General features: G+C 40.2%; 1 protein-coding gene across 1 annotated transcript in view; it reads right to left on the bottom strand.

Moving 5' to 3' along the window:
- yap1 (Yes1 associated transcriptional regulator) overlaps positions 1–14,219 on the bottom strand; it is a 32,313-nt gene extending 18,094 nt beyond the window's left edge. Inside the window, exons 1-2 of the mRNA XM_037775208.1 lie at positions 13,414–14,219; positions 11,846–12,078 (exon numbers count right to left, since the gene is read on the bottom strand). Coding sequence (XP_037631136.1) covers positions 11,846–12,078; positions 13,414–13,614 — 434 coding nt within the window. The 5' untranslated portion in view covers positions 13,615–14,219. The remainder of the gene's footprint in view (positions 1–11,845; positions 12,079–13,413) is intronic.
- Between the last annotated feature and the right edge of the window lie 4,225 nt (positions 14,220–18,444).

Here is an 18,444-nt window from a genome sequence, read left to right as displayed (position 1 = left end):
ACACACAAACACCACAAACCAAGCAAAATAGCTGGAACTGCTCAGATTGGAGGGGCCCCTTGAGAAAGAGGGGTCACAGGGAGCGGGGTGAGACAACTACAGAAAAGAAAAAAAAAAAAAGTGAAAGAAGGGAAAAAAAAAAAAACATCTACGGAAGCAATCCCTCTGAATGCCATTGGCTGCATGAGTTGCTGTGGTCCTGTTACACTCTTTGGAACGCCCGCCCTGCCCCCCCCCCCCCCCCCCTTAGCTGCCTCCTTCCCACTCTGGAAACTATGACATTTATTATAGAGGGGAGGGGAGAACATGGGAGGAGACTCGGAGAGGAGCACTGGGATAAGGGAAGGGAGGGCTTATCGTAAATGAGAGGTCTGCACATCCTGGTACACAAATGCCGAACAGAGACGCTACAAGTGGAAAACAGGGATGGAAATATACAGCCTCAAAGCCTCCGAGAACTCTGAACACCAGATTTCAAAACTAAAAGATAATCCATTCACTCAACCTGACCCCAACCCTACATGGCCGGGGCTATACACCGCTTCCTGTCGGACCAAACATAAAACAAAACAATGTCATGGCAACTGTTGGGACGGCTGGAGGCCACCAGTTGCTGTTAGGAATTGCTGATGATCTGCAACCTCCGCAGTCACAACTGCTCGGTGTTGTCTTTACATGTCTCTGACACCGCGGCGAGCTCAGCAGGGCGGCCCGCCACACCCTCCCCCCCGCCCTCCCTACATCCATCCCCAGGGCAGGGCAGTGGACAGGGAGCAAACTGGCTGTGGGTCAGGCCTCGTCCACACTAACGCAGTTACACATGAAAACAAATGTTCACATGTTCAAGGTTTATCGACCACACTACTGTTTTTTTTATGTCATATGGATGGAGAGCGGAGAAGTGCATTATACTCCAGCAGTGGTTATGGTTGTGGTACTCCTGCCATTAAAACTTAGCGCCATAGAGTGCTGCAGGGATGACATATTTTTGTAGGCCAACCAGGAAGTTAGCGTCGCCCTGGGTTCCCTCGACAAAAAGCCAACGGGATTGTTCCATTGGGTTTTGGATTATTAGAGAAAATAAGCTCTGTGGCAAACACACATTTATGATACTGACACGTTTTGCTCAACAAGATCTTTTTAAGACACATAAAGGCTTCAAAATTCACAAGTGGGATATTTATTGATGTATTTTAGGGACGCACCAATACCGGATAGGATATCGGGCCGATACGAACACTGGTATGGGGTTAACCACAGACCTTATTTCAGGCATCTAACTAAAAACCCATTCAAAACACCCATTGACTTCCAGACGAGGAAACCAGAAGTGCTATAATGCTAACTCATTTCCGGGTTCTGGGACTCATTCCTGTAGCACTCTATCAGAATCCATTGTAACTGATTTGTAATCAAACTCGCCGGTGCTGCTTATCTTAATGAAGGAGCAAACTACACTCTATTACAGCCATCATTCAAGCCTCGACAGATGAGACGGCAGCTTTATACAATTTCTGTCAAGTGGTTTCCACGAATTTCAAACCACTGTTTGATAAATGGAGTGCTCCATTTTCTTTCCATAATCAACCACTTTCAACATGTTTTCAAATGAAGAACATGTTTTTTGCTGTTCCAGCATGCAATCCTATTGTGGATGACGGGTTCAAAATCAATGCATCTGCTTTATTGTGTTCGGTATTCTGTTTGTGAATCGCCAAAGACAAAACATAACCCGTCATTAGCTTCTTCATGGGAAACTGACTGTAAATGGCCAGGTACTGCAGCAAAGTGGTTCAAATATGACCCGTTATCAAGTGGGTTTGCTTGTAGTGTGGTGCTTTACTTGCTCATTTTTTGCTCAAGCTATCATCATGGTTGACTGTGGCTTAGCGGAGCACAGAGTAGGACTCTTGATCCACCCAGGCACTTGACATCTCCTTGACTGATGGCCCAATTATCAAGGTGGCGTTTATTGTGCCAGCGTTATTTATAATGTGTCTTGCTGAGGAGGAGGGAGGGGGACCTTTCGCATAAAGGCTAAACTTGACTTTGCTTAAACGATTTGGCATTTAACTTTTCTGTTCGGTGCCATTCACATGGAAGACTTGCAGGTCGACTTGCAGTTTTTTTTTATACTAAGATCATTCAAGATAGACTTTCTCTTTATTCGTAGTTAAATATATATTCAAAAGACTGCGACTGAATCCAAAGATTGTACTGGATTCAGCTTCAAAGAATAACTTAGCAGAGGTTCAACATCCTTAAAGAGATCCAAGTGAAGAAGTCTGAATGTTGCACTTGTTTCACAGACCTCATCTGATTACAGCGGTATGACAAACTTCCTAACACAGAGATCGCCTGTTTACATCTGTGAAAACTGTGGCGTTTACATCTGGCTTTGAGGAGAATGTTCCATCCAAAAATAAGTCTGCTCCGTAGTTTAAAGGTCTCCGAATAAGCTCCGCTACCTGCCAAAACAGCAGATCAAAGCTAGATTTGAGGCCAGATCGACTGTTTATTCCACTGAAATTGTCTCACTCCAAAAGCCAGATGTCGAAAAGCTAGTGCGAAACGAGGAGTGAAGCTCTGGGGAGTGCAGCAATGATGAAACACACCCCACAGCTGAGTTGTCAAATGTTTAAAATGGGATCCTCAGGCCACAGCGGCTCCACCCAGGGAGTATATGCTTGGAAGGTGGTTGAAGCCAATGACTAAAGAGTTGCACCGAGGGAGGCAAGATGTAATCAGGCCTCTAAGATGAGGATGACCACCTCCACTCTGGTTGACTGGGGATGCCTGGCTGCCTCTCTATCAGCAGGACATCATCAAGAGAGATTATTGGGGCAACCTCTGTGACCCTATTGTGGCTTTAAGATTCCCTTTGAAGGAGGGTTTGGATCATACTACTTCCTAACGAAGCAACTAATTCACAAAGTACCAGGACTGAGTGGAGCTTGGAGGGGTTCAGTTTGACTGCTGACTATTTTCAGAGTACAGAGTAATTCAAATGACTAAATGTATTTATTTAAGTGTCATTTCACAGAGAGCCATGTGAGATTAATCAGGCAGACCTCAAAAGGTTCCACTTTTTTTTTTAGAAAAAAATGGATAATTATGTTGCACTTCATAAGCACTGAATTTAATAAATTAGTAGGGGTGGGAAAAAATAAATCGATTCACCTATGTATCGTAATTATTTTTGTATGATTTTGAAATTTGAATTTTTTAATGCCAAAATCAATATGGGGTATTTGCTTCATTTGAGTCTATGCGGAGGTAGAAGGAAGTTACCGCTTTTATTGTTGTAGTCCGAGTAACGAAACGTCATATCCGTTCCGTATCCGTCAACCAAAACAAACCGCAGCAAGCCAAAACAACAAAGCAGAAAATGGCGGAGGGTCTGCGTGGATACGACCTGCACCCTCACATACTTTAAATCCAGCGTGGTAAACACTACACATACAGTAAAGGATGGAAACACTTTGGGTTTCACACATTGTCGGGAAAAGTAGAGTTAGACATCACAGCTAAAGCTGCACGCTAACTCTGTCACAGACAGGCAACGTTATCGTACGCGGTAAAAAAGTTAAAAAAAGGTGTTAAAAAAGTAAAAATGCAATTAATCGTAATATTGAATCACAATACTTGTAGAATCTTAATACTTAATAATTGTAATACATATCGAACCGACACCCAAGTATCGTGATAGTATTGAATTAGGAGATGGGTGGATCGTCCAGACCCTATTAATTAGTAGACTCCCTTGCAATATCACACTTGTCATACATACATTTTAAAAGTAAAACGAGTTAAGATGTATGCATGCTAGGGGTGGAACGGTTCACAAAATTCACGATTTCGGGTCATATCACGGTTTTGGGGTCACGGTTTTCGGTTCATTTATGTAACAGCGAGGAGGTCATGTTCTGATTTCAACATGCTTTTCATTTATTTGGCAAAAATAAGTTAACAAATGTTTGCCTTAACAAAAGTATGGCTTACATAAACAACATAAACACTTCTTCATTGACAAATCTTAATGGAAAGAATAGGTCTTCTACAGTCATTAGTGCAACAACAAAAAAATGCTGCTTTGTTATTTTCTTTTAAAATATGATGTAATTATAAACTAAGGCCATACATTGAAGCATAAGCTCATCCAGAGCTATGCTAAAAAACAGAGCTTTTTATCTCCCACTCATTCAACAGTGGCTCATTGGTCATAATTCTGACTATAACAGTTAAGGTACTCAAATACTGACATATTGTCAATAAGAAAAAATGAATTAAAAAAATAAAATCACAAATGTCTGTAATGTAAATGTAATGTTCCAACTATAATCCCCAACTGCTGCTTATGCTAGTTTCTACAGGGCAGGCACAACAGACTAAAGTTCACACGTGAAGGTTCACACACTTTGACCATATGCTTTAATTCTGTATTGCTTACGATGGAGTGTGGTCGTATAAGCAGGGATAAACACTCTTTTAGCATTAGATATTATTAATTCTGTATAGTTCTGAATGCTTTGGGGCAACGGACTCTCCGTCCAGTCTGCTTTTGTTTCGCGCCGCTAATTGACACATTCGGGTGATGCCGTCGTAATGAAATGTTTCAAGTGTCCACATATAAACCCGACTTCAGTTGAACAGTGTTGGCGTACAGTTTGACACAAATCATTGTCAGTTTAGCTTGACTATCATGAGCTACTGCGCCGCTGCAGCGCTGCTACCATTCCTGGTGCGCTGCCACAACTTTTCGGGGTAAAACTCACACTCCAGAGTTTCTGATCCGCGCGTGCGAGTAGTAGACATAAACAGCTGTTTGGGTAACGGCGAACCGAACCGAACGACCTGTACCGAACCGAACGACCTGTACCGAACGGTTCGGGTCAAATACACGTACCGTTCCACCCCTGATGCATGCTGCCACTGACAACATATACACAAACGTTTCTTTTTTGTTTTGTTTACCTTTTTAGCCCTATTCTGTTGCGATAAGGTGCTCTGGTTGGAGTAGTTTTGGGAACTCTAAACCCCACCTGAGAGGGTCCACTTCTCAGATACTACATCTCTGTGGAGATGCCCTCAGTGACAGTGGAGGCATTGATGTCTGGAACAGAGGTGTTACATCAAGACTTTGGTAAACACTAGCCTGACTTTCTCACAGTCCCATTTGTGTACTGAGCTGACAGGCCCCCAGTTGAACAGGAAGGGCCTTGTCTGTGTGTGGTCAATAAACCAAAAGTTTGTCAAACACAAAGTTGCTCCAAATGAGGACTCCGCGCCGGCTTACGGCCCCAGTCTTCCCAGCACCATTTGGGACTGACCGAGTGGCCTCGGTTCATAACGGCTTAGATTGAAATCCAATTTGCCTACTTATCACATCAAGCTTCAAGCAGAGTGGGAGTAAATGACGTAACAGTTGATACTGAAAATACTTCGGTATTATGTTTACATAAGATGCTGAGTGTGATAATAGTGTTAGCCAAGCAATAAAACTAAAATCCATTTTTAGACAATGAACAGACGGTCATCTCCGCTGTGATACGAGATGTCAACAACAAATGTGGTGCAAATAAAACAACGGGCCAGGTGACAGACAGCTACATTTTACATAACCACAACAGGTGTGTTTGCGTGCATGGGTGTGTGTGTGTGTGTCTTAATGGACTGCGGGTAATGTAGTATTCAAATACACTTTGGGTGTATAGTTTTGCATGAAATGAAGTAATTTTCATTTCACAACATAGGGGAGAAGGACTGAAATAAAAGATATCGGGCCGATACTGACTCAATTAGCTGGATTGGATATTGGTGACAATGGTGCCGATCTGTTCAATTAAATTTTATGTTTATAGACTATATTATGCTAGAATTTTTATTCCTGTTTAAGTTTTGACCAATTTGTTGCTGCATTAAAAAGGTTTACACTTGATTGGTAATTCCTGTTAATTTTGAAGATTTTAACCAAGTTGCTGGTGCACAATTTAATACTTTAGTACATTTTTTTTAATGCATATCTATGTTTCTATTTGTTACATTTCTTTTACAAAGCTAGAAAAGCATTTTTTTATGTCAAGCCTGATGTTGCCTTACACATACAAGAATGATCCCAGTCATTTCTGTCACTTAATTATCACTGGTATCGGATCGGTACTCGGTATCGGCCGATACTCAAAACCCAAGTATCTGTATCGGGACTGAAAACGTTTTTCTTTACTCAATAGCAAACATTGGAGATTTTTAAAACAAGCTAAATATGAATATGGGGTAGATTTGTCTGCTGGAAATCCCAACATAGTCCTCATAGTCCAAATCAGCACTACACAGATATCAACGACATACAATGAGAGCAAAAGGTCCAAATAAACACTTGGCTCTTTCCTGCTTTAAGAGGGGGTCTCTTTGACTCATATTTAGTGCAACAGATGTTCAGGAAACCCCATATAGACGCTGAAGCTCCACTAGTTCTCAGTCTGTTCAGTTCTCCTGGTTAAACAGGAGAGTGTGCAGCTTTACAGTGTAAAGAAAACACAGTAAACTAATTAAGCCTATAACCCAGTGTGAAACTAGCAAATCTGGTGGCAGTGAATAATTTCATCATTTACAATCACTGTTAAGTTAAATTTGGAAAGTCAGCGAGCCATTCTGGTTGTGGGAAAGCAGGCTCATCAAAACAGTTTAAAATCCAATTGAGAAAAGACAAAAGTGTCCATCAACACATGGCTCTACCTGCCCCTGAGGGCAGACAATAGCTGCTCCCCCAAAGCTTTCCTCCGCTTAAGGGCTGACTTCCCACGGACTAAAAGCTCATTCAAAGCTGCATTTAATAAGCGCCCGGAAACAGTGATTACCCCTCCTAGTTTACCGGTGTGTCTAAATTAGAAACCTTCATTAGTTTATGACCCAGCCCTGGAGACTGACCCTACCCCCCATCCCAGCACCAAGCAAGGTGACCCAACCTCCCTGCCCCTGCTGTCATAAATCAAAGGCCACAGCAAACTGCTGGAAGAAAGAGGAGGAAAGGTCAACAGACTTTGTTGACATTCTCCCAGTCTTCTCCCAGCTTAAGCTTTTTGTTATTTATGTAACAGTCGAGACCAAAATAGAGATTTTTGCAGGAGATTGCTCATATCTGACTCCTATTTCAATCAGGGTTACTACTAATTATTTAAATTATTTAACTGTTGATTGTTTTGTTTTTTTATATTACTGATTTATCACAATCAGTCTAAGGTGAGAGTCTTTAACGGTTTGAAATCCCAATTTTTACAATGATAGAAAACAGCAGAAATGCATCACAATTGAGAAGCTTGAAACAAATATAGGTCAGCATTTGTTTCTTTATAAATGACTGACATTATTATCAAATGCGTTGCCAATTAATTTCCAGAGGACTGACTAATCAAATGATCTACTAATTGTTTCACTATTCAAAAGGAATAAAAAAATCTCAGGCCAAAGTGAAGCTGTCAGCACTTTTTCACTCGCACTACAGTAGGTCAATCACTTATCAGCTCCTAGCCTGACAACAGCAGAACATTTACAATTTGAAGAACGTGGTTAAAACTCTTCAGAAAGCCGCTGCCCTCTCTCTCTCTCTCTCTCTCTCTCTTTCTCGCCGCCATCTTTAAACTTCATGTCGACCATTTGTCTATTTTGGGAAGGCTCACATGAGTCTCAACAGGCCCTGTGGTCTGAATAAAGATCACTGTTTCACTGCTGGGACAAAGGGAGGGCCGGAGTTTCTCTTGGCCCCTCTTCTAGTCATCTCCACATGGCTGCCATTTAACTCCATTGACACAAAAGAGGCACCATCACAGCGCCACGGCTCCATTCATACCAAAACGGAGCCTGGCTTTTAAAAGGGGAGTGGGACATCGGCATCCGCAGAGCTGCTGTGACTCACAGAGGCCAATCACCCTGTATGAGTCTATAGTGGACTAGTAAACAACAGAGGTGGAGAAACACATTATTTATATAAAAAAAAAAAAAAAAACTTTCCCCCTGAGTTGATTTATCTCTAAGGACAACAGCGGTCACCTGAGTGAAATGTGAGCCCCCGCTCTCTGCTCGGCTCTGCTAGCTGGTGACAGACTCCCCACCCCCACCCGTCCATCCACCCACCCACTCTCTCTCTCGCTCTGCTGCTTCACTCCTTCTGCAACACGTCTCGGTCAGACAACCCCTGTTTATAAATAGGGGAGTGTCTTTTCCAGCAGCTCTGCTGAGGCCGCCTGTATTCCAGATCAAATATCTGCACTTTGATGTACCGCGGATAGAAGATGTCTCCTGGAGTTTTCCTTTGCTTGAACACAAACACTGTGTGTACTACACTTACTCTAGTTGAATAACATGCCAGTTGAAACACAGCTCTTAACAGAGCGACAACACAACTATTTTTTCCAAAGCTATATCCAAGCCGAGGATGCTCCGGGTTTGGAATAGACTGGTAAACACATATGAGTGGAGACTAATATGAAAGATCTGTATTTTCTATGAATATTTTACCATTACAGTTTTTAACAACAGAATAGCGTTTAATATTCAGCATTTAGAGTAAATTGCTCTTTTTAGTATAAAGAAAGATGGTCCGTTGACCTATGGCACAAACTTAAATTGTGAAAAGATGGTATGTTTCTATAGGGCGCTCCAGGGATGACGTATTTGTGTAGGCCAAACAGGAAGTAAGCGTCAGCCTGGGTTCCCTTGACTAAAAGCCAAATGGGATTTTCCATTTGGTTTTGGATTATTGCAGAAAATAAGCTCTGTGGCAAACAAACGTTCACGATACTTGCACGTTTTGTTCAGCAAGATAATCTTCACAAATCAGCACTTTTATGATTTGTGAAGTGTGAATGCAATCGTAAATAGCTAACGTTGGGCTATAAACGAACTACACCACGGTCGCGAGTATACACAAAGGCGGACGAGTCGACGTGATGACGTTTAGTAGTCTCATTTAGCCGCTTGTTAGCAATCGCCTTTTTAAAAACACACATAAAGGCTTCCAAAATCCACGAGTGGGATATTTTCTAGGGGTGTAAGAAAATATCGAAAATATTGAGTATCGCGATTTTATGTTTTGTGATACCATATTGATTCTCAAAAACACTAATTTTTTTACGTGCAATGATGTATTGATTTTTAATTAACAGTTTACATGTAAATATTGACTCAGTCTATACTTTATTTCATTTGCAAAGAGATGCTCCCTCTCAGTTTACTGTATGTGCCCTCTCAAAGTAGTGCTATGATGTTGGATGTTAGATCCCACTATTTTGATTGCATAAAAACATTTTTATTCAGATCTTATGCATATGGTGGTGTGTTCTTTATACTTTTTTTTTTTTTTAATCGCAATATATCGCCTTGCTTACAGTATCATAATATATCGCAATATATTGAACCGCAACACTGTATCATGATACGTATCGTATCGCCGGGTTTTTTTGGCAATACACATCCCTAATATTTACTGACCTATTACATATTATAGAACAAAACGTTAAAATCTTAAGCTTGTGTTAACCACAGACCTTATTTCAGGCATCCAACTAAAAACCCATTGACTTCCAGACGAGGGAACCGGAAGTGGTAAAATGCTAACTCATTCCCGGGTTTTAAGGACTCATTCCTGTAGCACTCCATGATCAATCAATCAACCGCAAAAAAATAAATAAATAATAATTGACATATTCCTTCAAACAGAAACACAACTTTATAGTGCAACAAACGTTTGAACTATAACTTGTACAAGATTGTGTTTTTCCAAACTAAACTTTCATTTAGTTGACAATATTGCTTCATTGTCTGGAGGCACATTGGATCAGTCAGTTTCTAAACAACTGCAGTGATCCTGGGAGAGTCGATGAGAATAGTGGTTTCACTCTCTCTTACCCCCACCAGTCCTTTTGTACAATTTTAGAAGAGCCTCCTCAAAAAACGGCCCAGATGTTCTCCAGATGCGAGACCTTAAACCATCTGGTACTGAAAGCTCTTTTTGGATCAGAGTAAATTTGAGGCTATCATGTTTGTTCAGACCCCGTGTCAGAGAGTAATAGTTCCTAGAACAGATAACAGTTTGCCTTTGATCGGAGTAAGACTTTCAATCTCTAAACACGAGCTGCTGAGCATTCCATAAACTTTGGAACATCTCACGATGAGCAGATTATCTTAACACAAATTATTATCACTTTTATGAATAATTCAATCCATCTTTTCACAGAACTACAGAGAATGAAGTCAAATACAAAAGAAGAAGTAATAAAGAGTCAAAATAAAACCCTCACATAACCCGAAATGTTACTGCTAAACTGTGAGACAGGCCTGAAGGGCCCCGGTAGAACAACCAGTACCTACTATTTTAAAAGGTTTTCTTTGGATCATTAATGTGGAGGAGATCTGCTGGTTAGCAGATGAGTTCTGCGGAGATGTCTGTCCTTTGCTGTCTGGGGCAGCTACAGTGATCCATTGTTTCTACTGAAACCTGAGCCCAAGAAAAGGAACACTACATACAGCAGCAGGCCCTCAAAAGACGTCTCTCTTGTTTCCAAATTTAATAACCTACAATTCAACTGTTGCAATTGTCTCTTTTTGAGCACACTGGCCGCCATTGTGCGCTGTAGCAGATTTGCAAATTTATTGTCAGCATAATGTACACCGAACAGAGCTGCACTATGAGAGTCCCATCTCAAGACCTCTGCTCTGGTAACTAGGACTCGTCTTGGCCAGTAACGCAAGAGAAAATGTTCACTTCTTCTCTAAAAATCCTGCTTGTAATGCTGTTGAACCTTAAGAAGATACTCAAGTATTGTTTTTAATGTAGACACTGTGTGTAAATGACCAATTTGGTTGTTGTTTGTCTTAAGTGTTGACCCTTTGAATACAACCATTTTACTGACTGGACATATTGCAGTGACTCTTTTGCATTCTGAGATGTGATAAAAACACACCAGGTTTCCCACACTCGCGTGAAAGTCAAGAAACTTTCTAATGACTAACTTGGTCTTGTTTGGTCAAATTAAGGGACACATATTTTCAATGATAGGGATGAGATTTGGGAGTTGGGTGGTTAACATTAGAGGACACAGATTCCTATTTATTGTTTGTTTTGTTTCTCTTAAAACAAAAAAAAAATCCATTACATTCATGTGCCTTCATCACACAACACAATTTCCCAATTTTGGATCAATAAAGTACATCTATCTATCTATATATATCTATATCTATCTATCTATCTATCTATCTATCTATCCATCTATCTATCTATCTATCTATCTATTTATTTATCAGGATGCAAAGTGGTGACAGTAGGACATACAGAGGTCTTGAGGGCTGAGGTATATTGATGACTCTAGGGCTGGGCAATATGACGATAGATATCGTCAAAATGATATAAAAATGTCTATTGTATATATTTTTCTATATTGTCTATATCACGATATAGGCTAGGCCTAGATTTATTTATTCTCTATAATTTTACTTAAAACTGTTATCTTCATTTTGCACTCAAGTTCTTAAAATGAGAAAATACTCAGTACTTTACCATGTGGTTATTTCATATAGACTATTTATATATGAAATGACCAGAAAACATGCCGTATCATGATATATATATTGTAATGGAGCTATGAAATTACCTATATTGGGATAGAAGATTTTGTCCATATCGCCCAGCCCTAACTCGATGTCTATACGTCAATAAAACTCTTCATCTACTTTCAAAGCCATCCATTCATTTTCAAAACACACATTCTTTTAAGTTACAAACTTTCCAGGTTTTTCAAGGACTGTATAATGCAAGAAAACAGTTGTTGACACTTGTTGCCGGCATACTTACTTGAGGAAGTATCTCTGGCCAGAGTTGGTCTTGGCCATCTCCCACCCCGGGGGCAGGGGCACATCATCAGGAATCTCATACGAAGACTGACGGAGATGCTGAGGGGAAGCACCTGGCGGGGGCATGGACAGGGAGCCGCCGGTAACACCTCCCAACTGGAGGGAGGCCGGGGACGAGTGTGCACGGACGTGGTGGGGTGTGAGGACTCCGCCGCTCCCAGCGTCAGTGCTGGCCTGTTGAAGGGGGGTTGGAAGAGAAGCAATAAGAATACAGTTTTTGGAATGATGTGATTTCCGTAATAGGGACTTTCTCAATTTTTACCATCTTATATTGTTATGAAGCAAAACAAAGTTGGTTTGAATATCTCTAGTTCAAAAAGTTATAGTTAAACAGCAATATAGTAAATAAATGTTTGATTTGAAGACCGTGTACAAAAGTCACGATAAAAGAAAAAAGTATTTATAAACAAATATATTAAATACATAGCTTTATATTGAATAGAAAGTATTGTATAATGTATTTAAGGCCAGTCACAGATGATAGTAAGGATTCATAGAACTACAGGACAAACACCATGAAGGAGCAGTCGTTTTGTGGACATAAAGTCTACATGAATTAACATTTCAGTCACTTCTCATAATCACTACACATGTATGTTAGGAAGTTATTTTCACATGTGCATGTGTAGGCAAGTTTGAGAGTTGTTTAAGGATGGGATGGGGGGGGTGAGGGGAGGGTCGAAGGCCTGAGTGGGAGCGCAGACTCGCTGCACAACAACGCATGCGCACTGACGACAAAACTCCACAGAGCCCACAAGCAACAGTTGTGTGTGGGGGACGGCAGGGAGGACGGGGCGGAAAGGGGGTAAATAGTAGGAATTCAACCATCGGGTGATTTCTTGATTGCAATTCATCTTGATTACAAAATAAAAGTCTCCCTTCTTTGATTATTATTAACACATGATTTGTTCCCCTTCTATAACTATACAGTCATGAATCAAACCAAAACATTTACACATAATGTGAAAGTTAAACACTGTGTAGGTTCAGCCAATCTGACAACTCACTTTAAGTCTAATAATATTCTCATATCATCTGTGGATCCATTTCTTTCACCAATAACACCAACCAGCCAACCGCTAAGGACACAAACAAACTGCTCTGAGGAGATTCTGGTTCACTTTTACGCACAGAGCCAGCGGGCATTTTCCTTGCACTGATTTTACCAATCCAATTACAACTTGTTGGAAAGTTCAAAGCAAGTGTACTGTAATAATATATGTAAAAAAACAAAAAAAAAAGTGTAGTGCAAATAACCCTAAATAAAAAGAGCTTATTTATCCTAGACTTTAGGAAGTGATTACAAATAGTCTCTGAATGCACAGTGGTGATATGCTGAAGGCTACAAACGACCACAAAGTAGATTAAAGTAAGTGTGAAGTTCTAAGTGAGTGTACAGTCTAGCAGTCAGGTCTGTGAGCCTGATCCCCCCCCACAGGATGGGCCTTCCTCGCTGTAATGGAGGTTTCTGGGAAGGGGCCGAGGAGAGACAGGACAGGGCGGGCTTACTTGTCTGGAATGGGACTTTGGTTCAGGGGGTTTGAAGAAGGAGTCTGGTAGTTTCCTCATCCTCATGGGTACAGAAGGAGGCATGATAGTGTTCTTCGGGTTCATCACGGCGTTAAACAGAGCCTCCAGGTCGGTCTCTGAGTCGCCCCGGACATGGACGATCTGGTGTCCGGCAGGAGGGTTGTGCTGGCTCGGATCCATCGTCCCAAAGCAGGCTGCAAACTTTGATGGGTCCGAAAATGTCGCGTTCAGGAACTCACAAAAAAGAAAAGTTTGAGCACAATCCCAAACTTTTTTTTTCTTCTCACACACACACACACACACACATACACACAGACACACACACACAGCAGGAAACCTCGACAACACTCAGTAGAAGTTCTCCCGAGTCATTCTAAAGTTGAACACTCGACTAACTTTAGTTTCTTCCAAAGTGTGTTAGCTGTCGAAGTCTGCAGTGAAAGACAGCGCTTTCCTGGTGGTTCTTGCTGGCATACTTGTGAATGTAACAAAGCGCATAACTCCTCCACTCTGGAAGCTGTTGTCGTCCGGCCCAAACTTTTCCAACAAAAAAAAAAGGAAAAAAGCAGCAGACGCCACAAAACACGAACAAACCCAACAAGCTGGAGGAGTCCGACCTCTCTCCTGTGTTCCGGCCCAGTTGAAGCTGTTAGAGAATGTTCTTACTTAACAGATTCATAGTTCGTAGAACAAATCTCCGCAGCTCACTTTCTAGAAAAAACTTTTGCTCCAGTCGGGTCTAAACTTTGGGCAGGACATCAAACTTTATGACTCATGGGATGTCTGCTCCAGAGGCGGAGCCTGGCTTTAATTGGGACGAGAGTCTTTAAAGGTACAGTCGGTGCAGCCTCAGGGGCCCAGGGCCTCCACACTAATCTGGGACAAAGTTTTACACCTTTAAAAACAGGAACTTCCATTTTATATACACCAAAAATGTTATGAAATATAAATCACAACTTTTTAATGTGAAAATCCCCTCACCTTCAAACCTCCAGGATTTTGACAGTCTCCATATGACGCGGTGACTTTTGTTATTTTGTTTATTAAATAATCCATGGGGCAACTGAACATTCATTCTTACACATTAATTAGATAATGTGGGCAACAATTGCTGAATTAAAGTGTTCCTTATTTTGTTGGCAACCCCTTGAATGCAACAAGGACCCCTGCTGATGCCAACTGGAGTCCACTTGGGAAAACATTGAATTATGACTGGGCCAGTAAATTAAATATAACAAAATACAATAAACATGCAAGTTTCATAATTTGTTCCGCTATGCTAACCTCACTTTTAGAGCTCCGAAATGGGAACTTTGTGTGTGGAAGCAACAGGAAAATGTCAACACAAAATTCTGACAAAACAAGTGTTTTTGTTTTGTTTGTTTACTATAAGTTTATAAGTCTTTTTAGGGGTTACTTAAAAATTCTTACATAATTAACTGCATTTTTACTACTTACTTTTTAAATGTGTTCTTTTATTTAAAAGATAGCTATATTTTAGTGTTAATCTATAAAATATTATATATTTTGACTATGGATGATTATTTTCACAAGTCAATGATTTTAACAATAACTCAAACCCACTCTTACTCTCATCAGTCTATATATAATGGTACTATTTTTTTTTTTTTTTTTTTTACAGTGCTCATGAAAGTAGATCCATGCAGTTCCCACAATTGTTATGCTAATGAGGCCCCTCTTCCATTGAGAAATCATTTTGTCAAGATCCACTCTCTTTGGATACAGAGGCTCTGTTTCAACTCTTTTTCCCATACATCCACTGAATGAATGATTATGAAGCCCTATTAAATACCCGCAGACACTGTAAAGCCTCGATGAACAGATTAAAGAGCTTCGCTCTGCCAGTCACATATAGGAATACACATGCTCATGTTTCTGAACAGATGCACCTCTCAAGTTTAATTTGTCCATATACTGTTATTTATTGAAGTTATTTTTTTTAATTTGATTTCGAAAATTTGGTAACTTTGAACCATATAATATGAGCAAAATAAAATGGCTTAAAATAGCAACAGGTTCAATATTATGGCATTCATCGTGGACTTTCACCATGCTTCACTGTAATTATTCCAGTCCTGTATCACTATATTAGGAATTTATAGGAATTAATTATATAATAATAATTTAATAGGAATTTATATTTTGATTTATGTTATTTTTCTCCATTAAAGGATTATATGATTCACACCACACTTTTTGAGTCTGTGCAATACTTAATGAGTGTGCCAGAAGCCCCACATATTTTGATGCATGAATGATACATTCTGTGCACACATGCTGCCAGTCAAGAGATGTCCATTGTTTGGGTGAAAGTGGTCATTTTCACATCATTGTAACGCACTCAGACACATTAAAGAGATGGACTGCAGGGGAGGGGAGCGGGGGGACCACCCACTTAGCACAGTTTGGTCTCTGTTGGTCAACATGTCTTCACCCCTCTGAAGAGACTCCGTCTCTCTCGGGTTTGTTTGGTTGGATGCTGCAGGATATCAGCAGAAACTGGGTTCTATTTCTCTGAATGGATGTGAGGTCCTAAAAGGCACACAGCGGCTATAAAAGTCCTCCCTGGTTAAAGCGCTTTGGTCTGGTGTTATTATCGGATATAGTGACGCACGGTGTTGCTACAGACAGCTGGGCAGATGGGAGCTTGAGTGCCCCCTACAGTCTGTGATGGGTACAGTCTATGGGAGTAGATCATAATAAACAGGCAGACGTTTGACTCTCCTTCTCCCTCTCTCTCTCTCTCTCTCTCTCTCTCAATTAAATTAAATCAAATCAAATGCAATTCAATTCAACGTGCTTTACTGGCATTAATGTAACGAAGACAATAGTGCCACATATTTCTGTCTGCCTTCCCTTAAAAATGAATGAATCAAGTTGTCAACAATGATGACTGGGCTTTTCCTGACAGAGCTCCTCAGCTGTGGAACTCCAAACTCAGTGTCTTCCTTTAAATCTCTTATTAAAGGTCCCCTCATGCTCACTTTCAGGTTCATGCTTGTATTTTGTGTTTCTACTAGAACATGTTTACAGGCTTTAATGTTCAAAAAACACATTATTTTTCTCATACTGTCTGTCTGAATATACCTGTATTTACTCTCTGTCTGAAACACTCCGTTTTAGTGCCATTTAATGGAATTGCGTTGCTAGGAAACAGCTTGGGTCCATGTTTACATCCTGTCAGCTGATGTCATTCACATACACTGCAACAGGGAATAAACTGGGACACATTTAGAATGTTTACGTTTAAAACTGTGAAATCTGTCTAAATATTGTATATTTGTGACATCACAAATGGACAGAAATCCTAACGGCATGTTTCAAACGCACAGTTCCTGAATACGGACTATGTGTATTTCTCCATGGATTTGAGTGTTTTGATACTTTCACAGTATTTATATATCACTTAAACCTGCTTTATAATATAAAAGACATACAAATCTCCCTTTTTACAATATGGGACCTTTGTGGGAATATGAGACATGCATTGTTGTAACTATTTATATGATTTTATCTTGTTTAGATCTTAAGTTCTGCATGTTAATTGCTTTTATTGTAAAGCACTTTGTAACCTTGTTTTGAAAGGTGTTATATAAGTAAAGTTATCATTATTATTATTATTATTATCATCATCATAAGTACAATATATAGTGAGGACCCCCAATAAGTTACTTTCAGTAACTTTCAGTAACTTATTTCCATGGGGGGCATAGAGACAGCTTTTGTTTGTATCATATATAATTACTATTGTTTTTATCATATATACATTTTCAGTTTTCTGCATACAATCTTGATTTCCTTTCCTCCATTTTATAACTCAACTCGGTCAAACCTGTGCATGTTGTTTTATGACGAAGTAAAACTGAAACCAACTAGTTGCTACCACATTCATTTCAGGATTTTGTCTTCATACGCAATATTGTCAAAAATAACCTGTTGTAACCTACTATCAAGTCAGTTTTATCTCTTTACATGCATCCAACTAAGTATTGAGTTTAACAGACACCGAGCCAGACCAGACACTCATTCACTGCATGTTAAATGGACTGTAAAAAAACACAAGATTAAGCTCCACAATGGACCAAAGCACAAGCTCGAACTTGCATCTGTGGAAAAGTCTTTTCTTTATTTTCAGCACTCTTGCCCTTTCTTGTTGAGTTTCTGGGTGTTGTGCTGGTTAAAGGCTTAAATGTCATTAAGCTCACCATTGTACAGCATAATGACTCTGGTTGTAGGCGAAAGGGGCGAAAGGGAACAGATTTCAGAGAAACCCTGCAGAAGAGTATTCAGAGTAAAAGTTTGGAGATAGTTTGCACAGATGAACTCTTACTGTACATCATTTTACTGTTTTCTTGATCTGTGCATGTGCTTATGTACACAAATATTGAAAAAAAATAAAAATAATAATACATCCACAGAGCTTTCTGAAAGGTGCCAAATAAAAGAACAGCTTTTCCTGAAAAAAAAAAAAAATTAAAATTTTGGCGGGTCCAAAATGAATGTTTTGTTTATCTCTGTGGAAGATATCTGACGTTTGGTTCTCCCTTCTAACAAGGCTTGTGAGCCAATAGTAAAACAACATTGGTATCACGTGGTATCTCTGGGACGTCAGTTAGTGCGGAAAAAACGGATACATGGCTGAGATTGATGGTATAAGTACCTGGCAACGACTTGTTGTGAAGTGAATGCAATTGAACGGGGGAGGGAGAATGCCACATCTAGTGGCTGAATGTTATCAATAGCACCTTTAAATATCAGCATTGACCTATCCAGATAAAGTGTCGGTGTGTTCCTCTCTCACCTTATGCCCATTAGTTTACAAGTGACATTGATGTCCCTCCTCAAATAACCACAGTGGACATCTTTTGTCCGTTTTACTAGAGAATTGTTTTGCACACACACGACTCCTCAACGGGCCTCTGCTGCTGCAGGCATTCATCATACACCAAAGCTGAGCATATTTCCTCTCTTTGCGTCTCTTCTCAGTTT

This window comes from Sebastes umbrosus, chromosome 7 (assembly GCF_015220745.1).
Source record: "Sebastes umbrosus isolate fSebUmb1 chromosome 7, fSebUmb1.pri, whole genome shotgun sequence".
Taxonomy (NCBI): domain Eukaryota; kingdom Metazoa; phylum Chordata; class Actinopteri; order Perciformes; family Sebastidae; genus Sebastes; species Sebastes umbrosus.
Note: the sequence above shows the minus strand (reverse complement) of the source record. Positions and strands in the feature narration are given on the sequence as shown.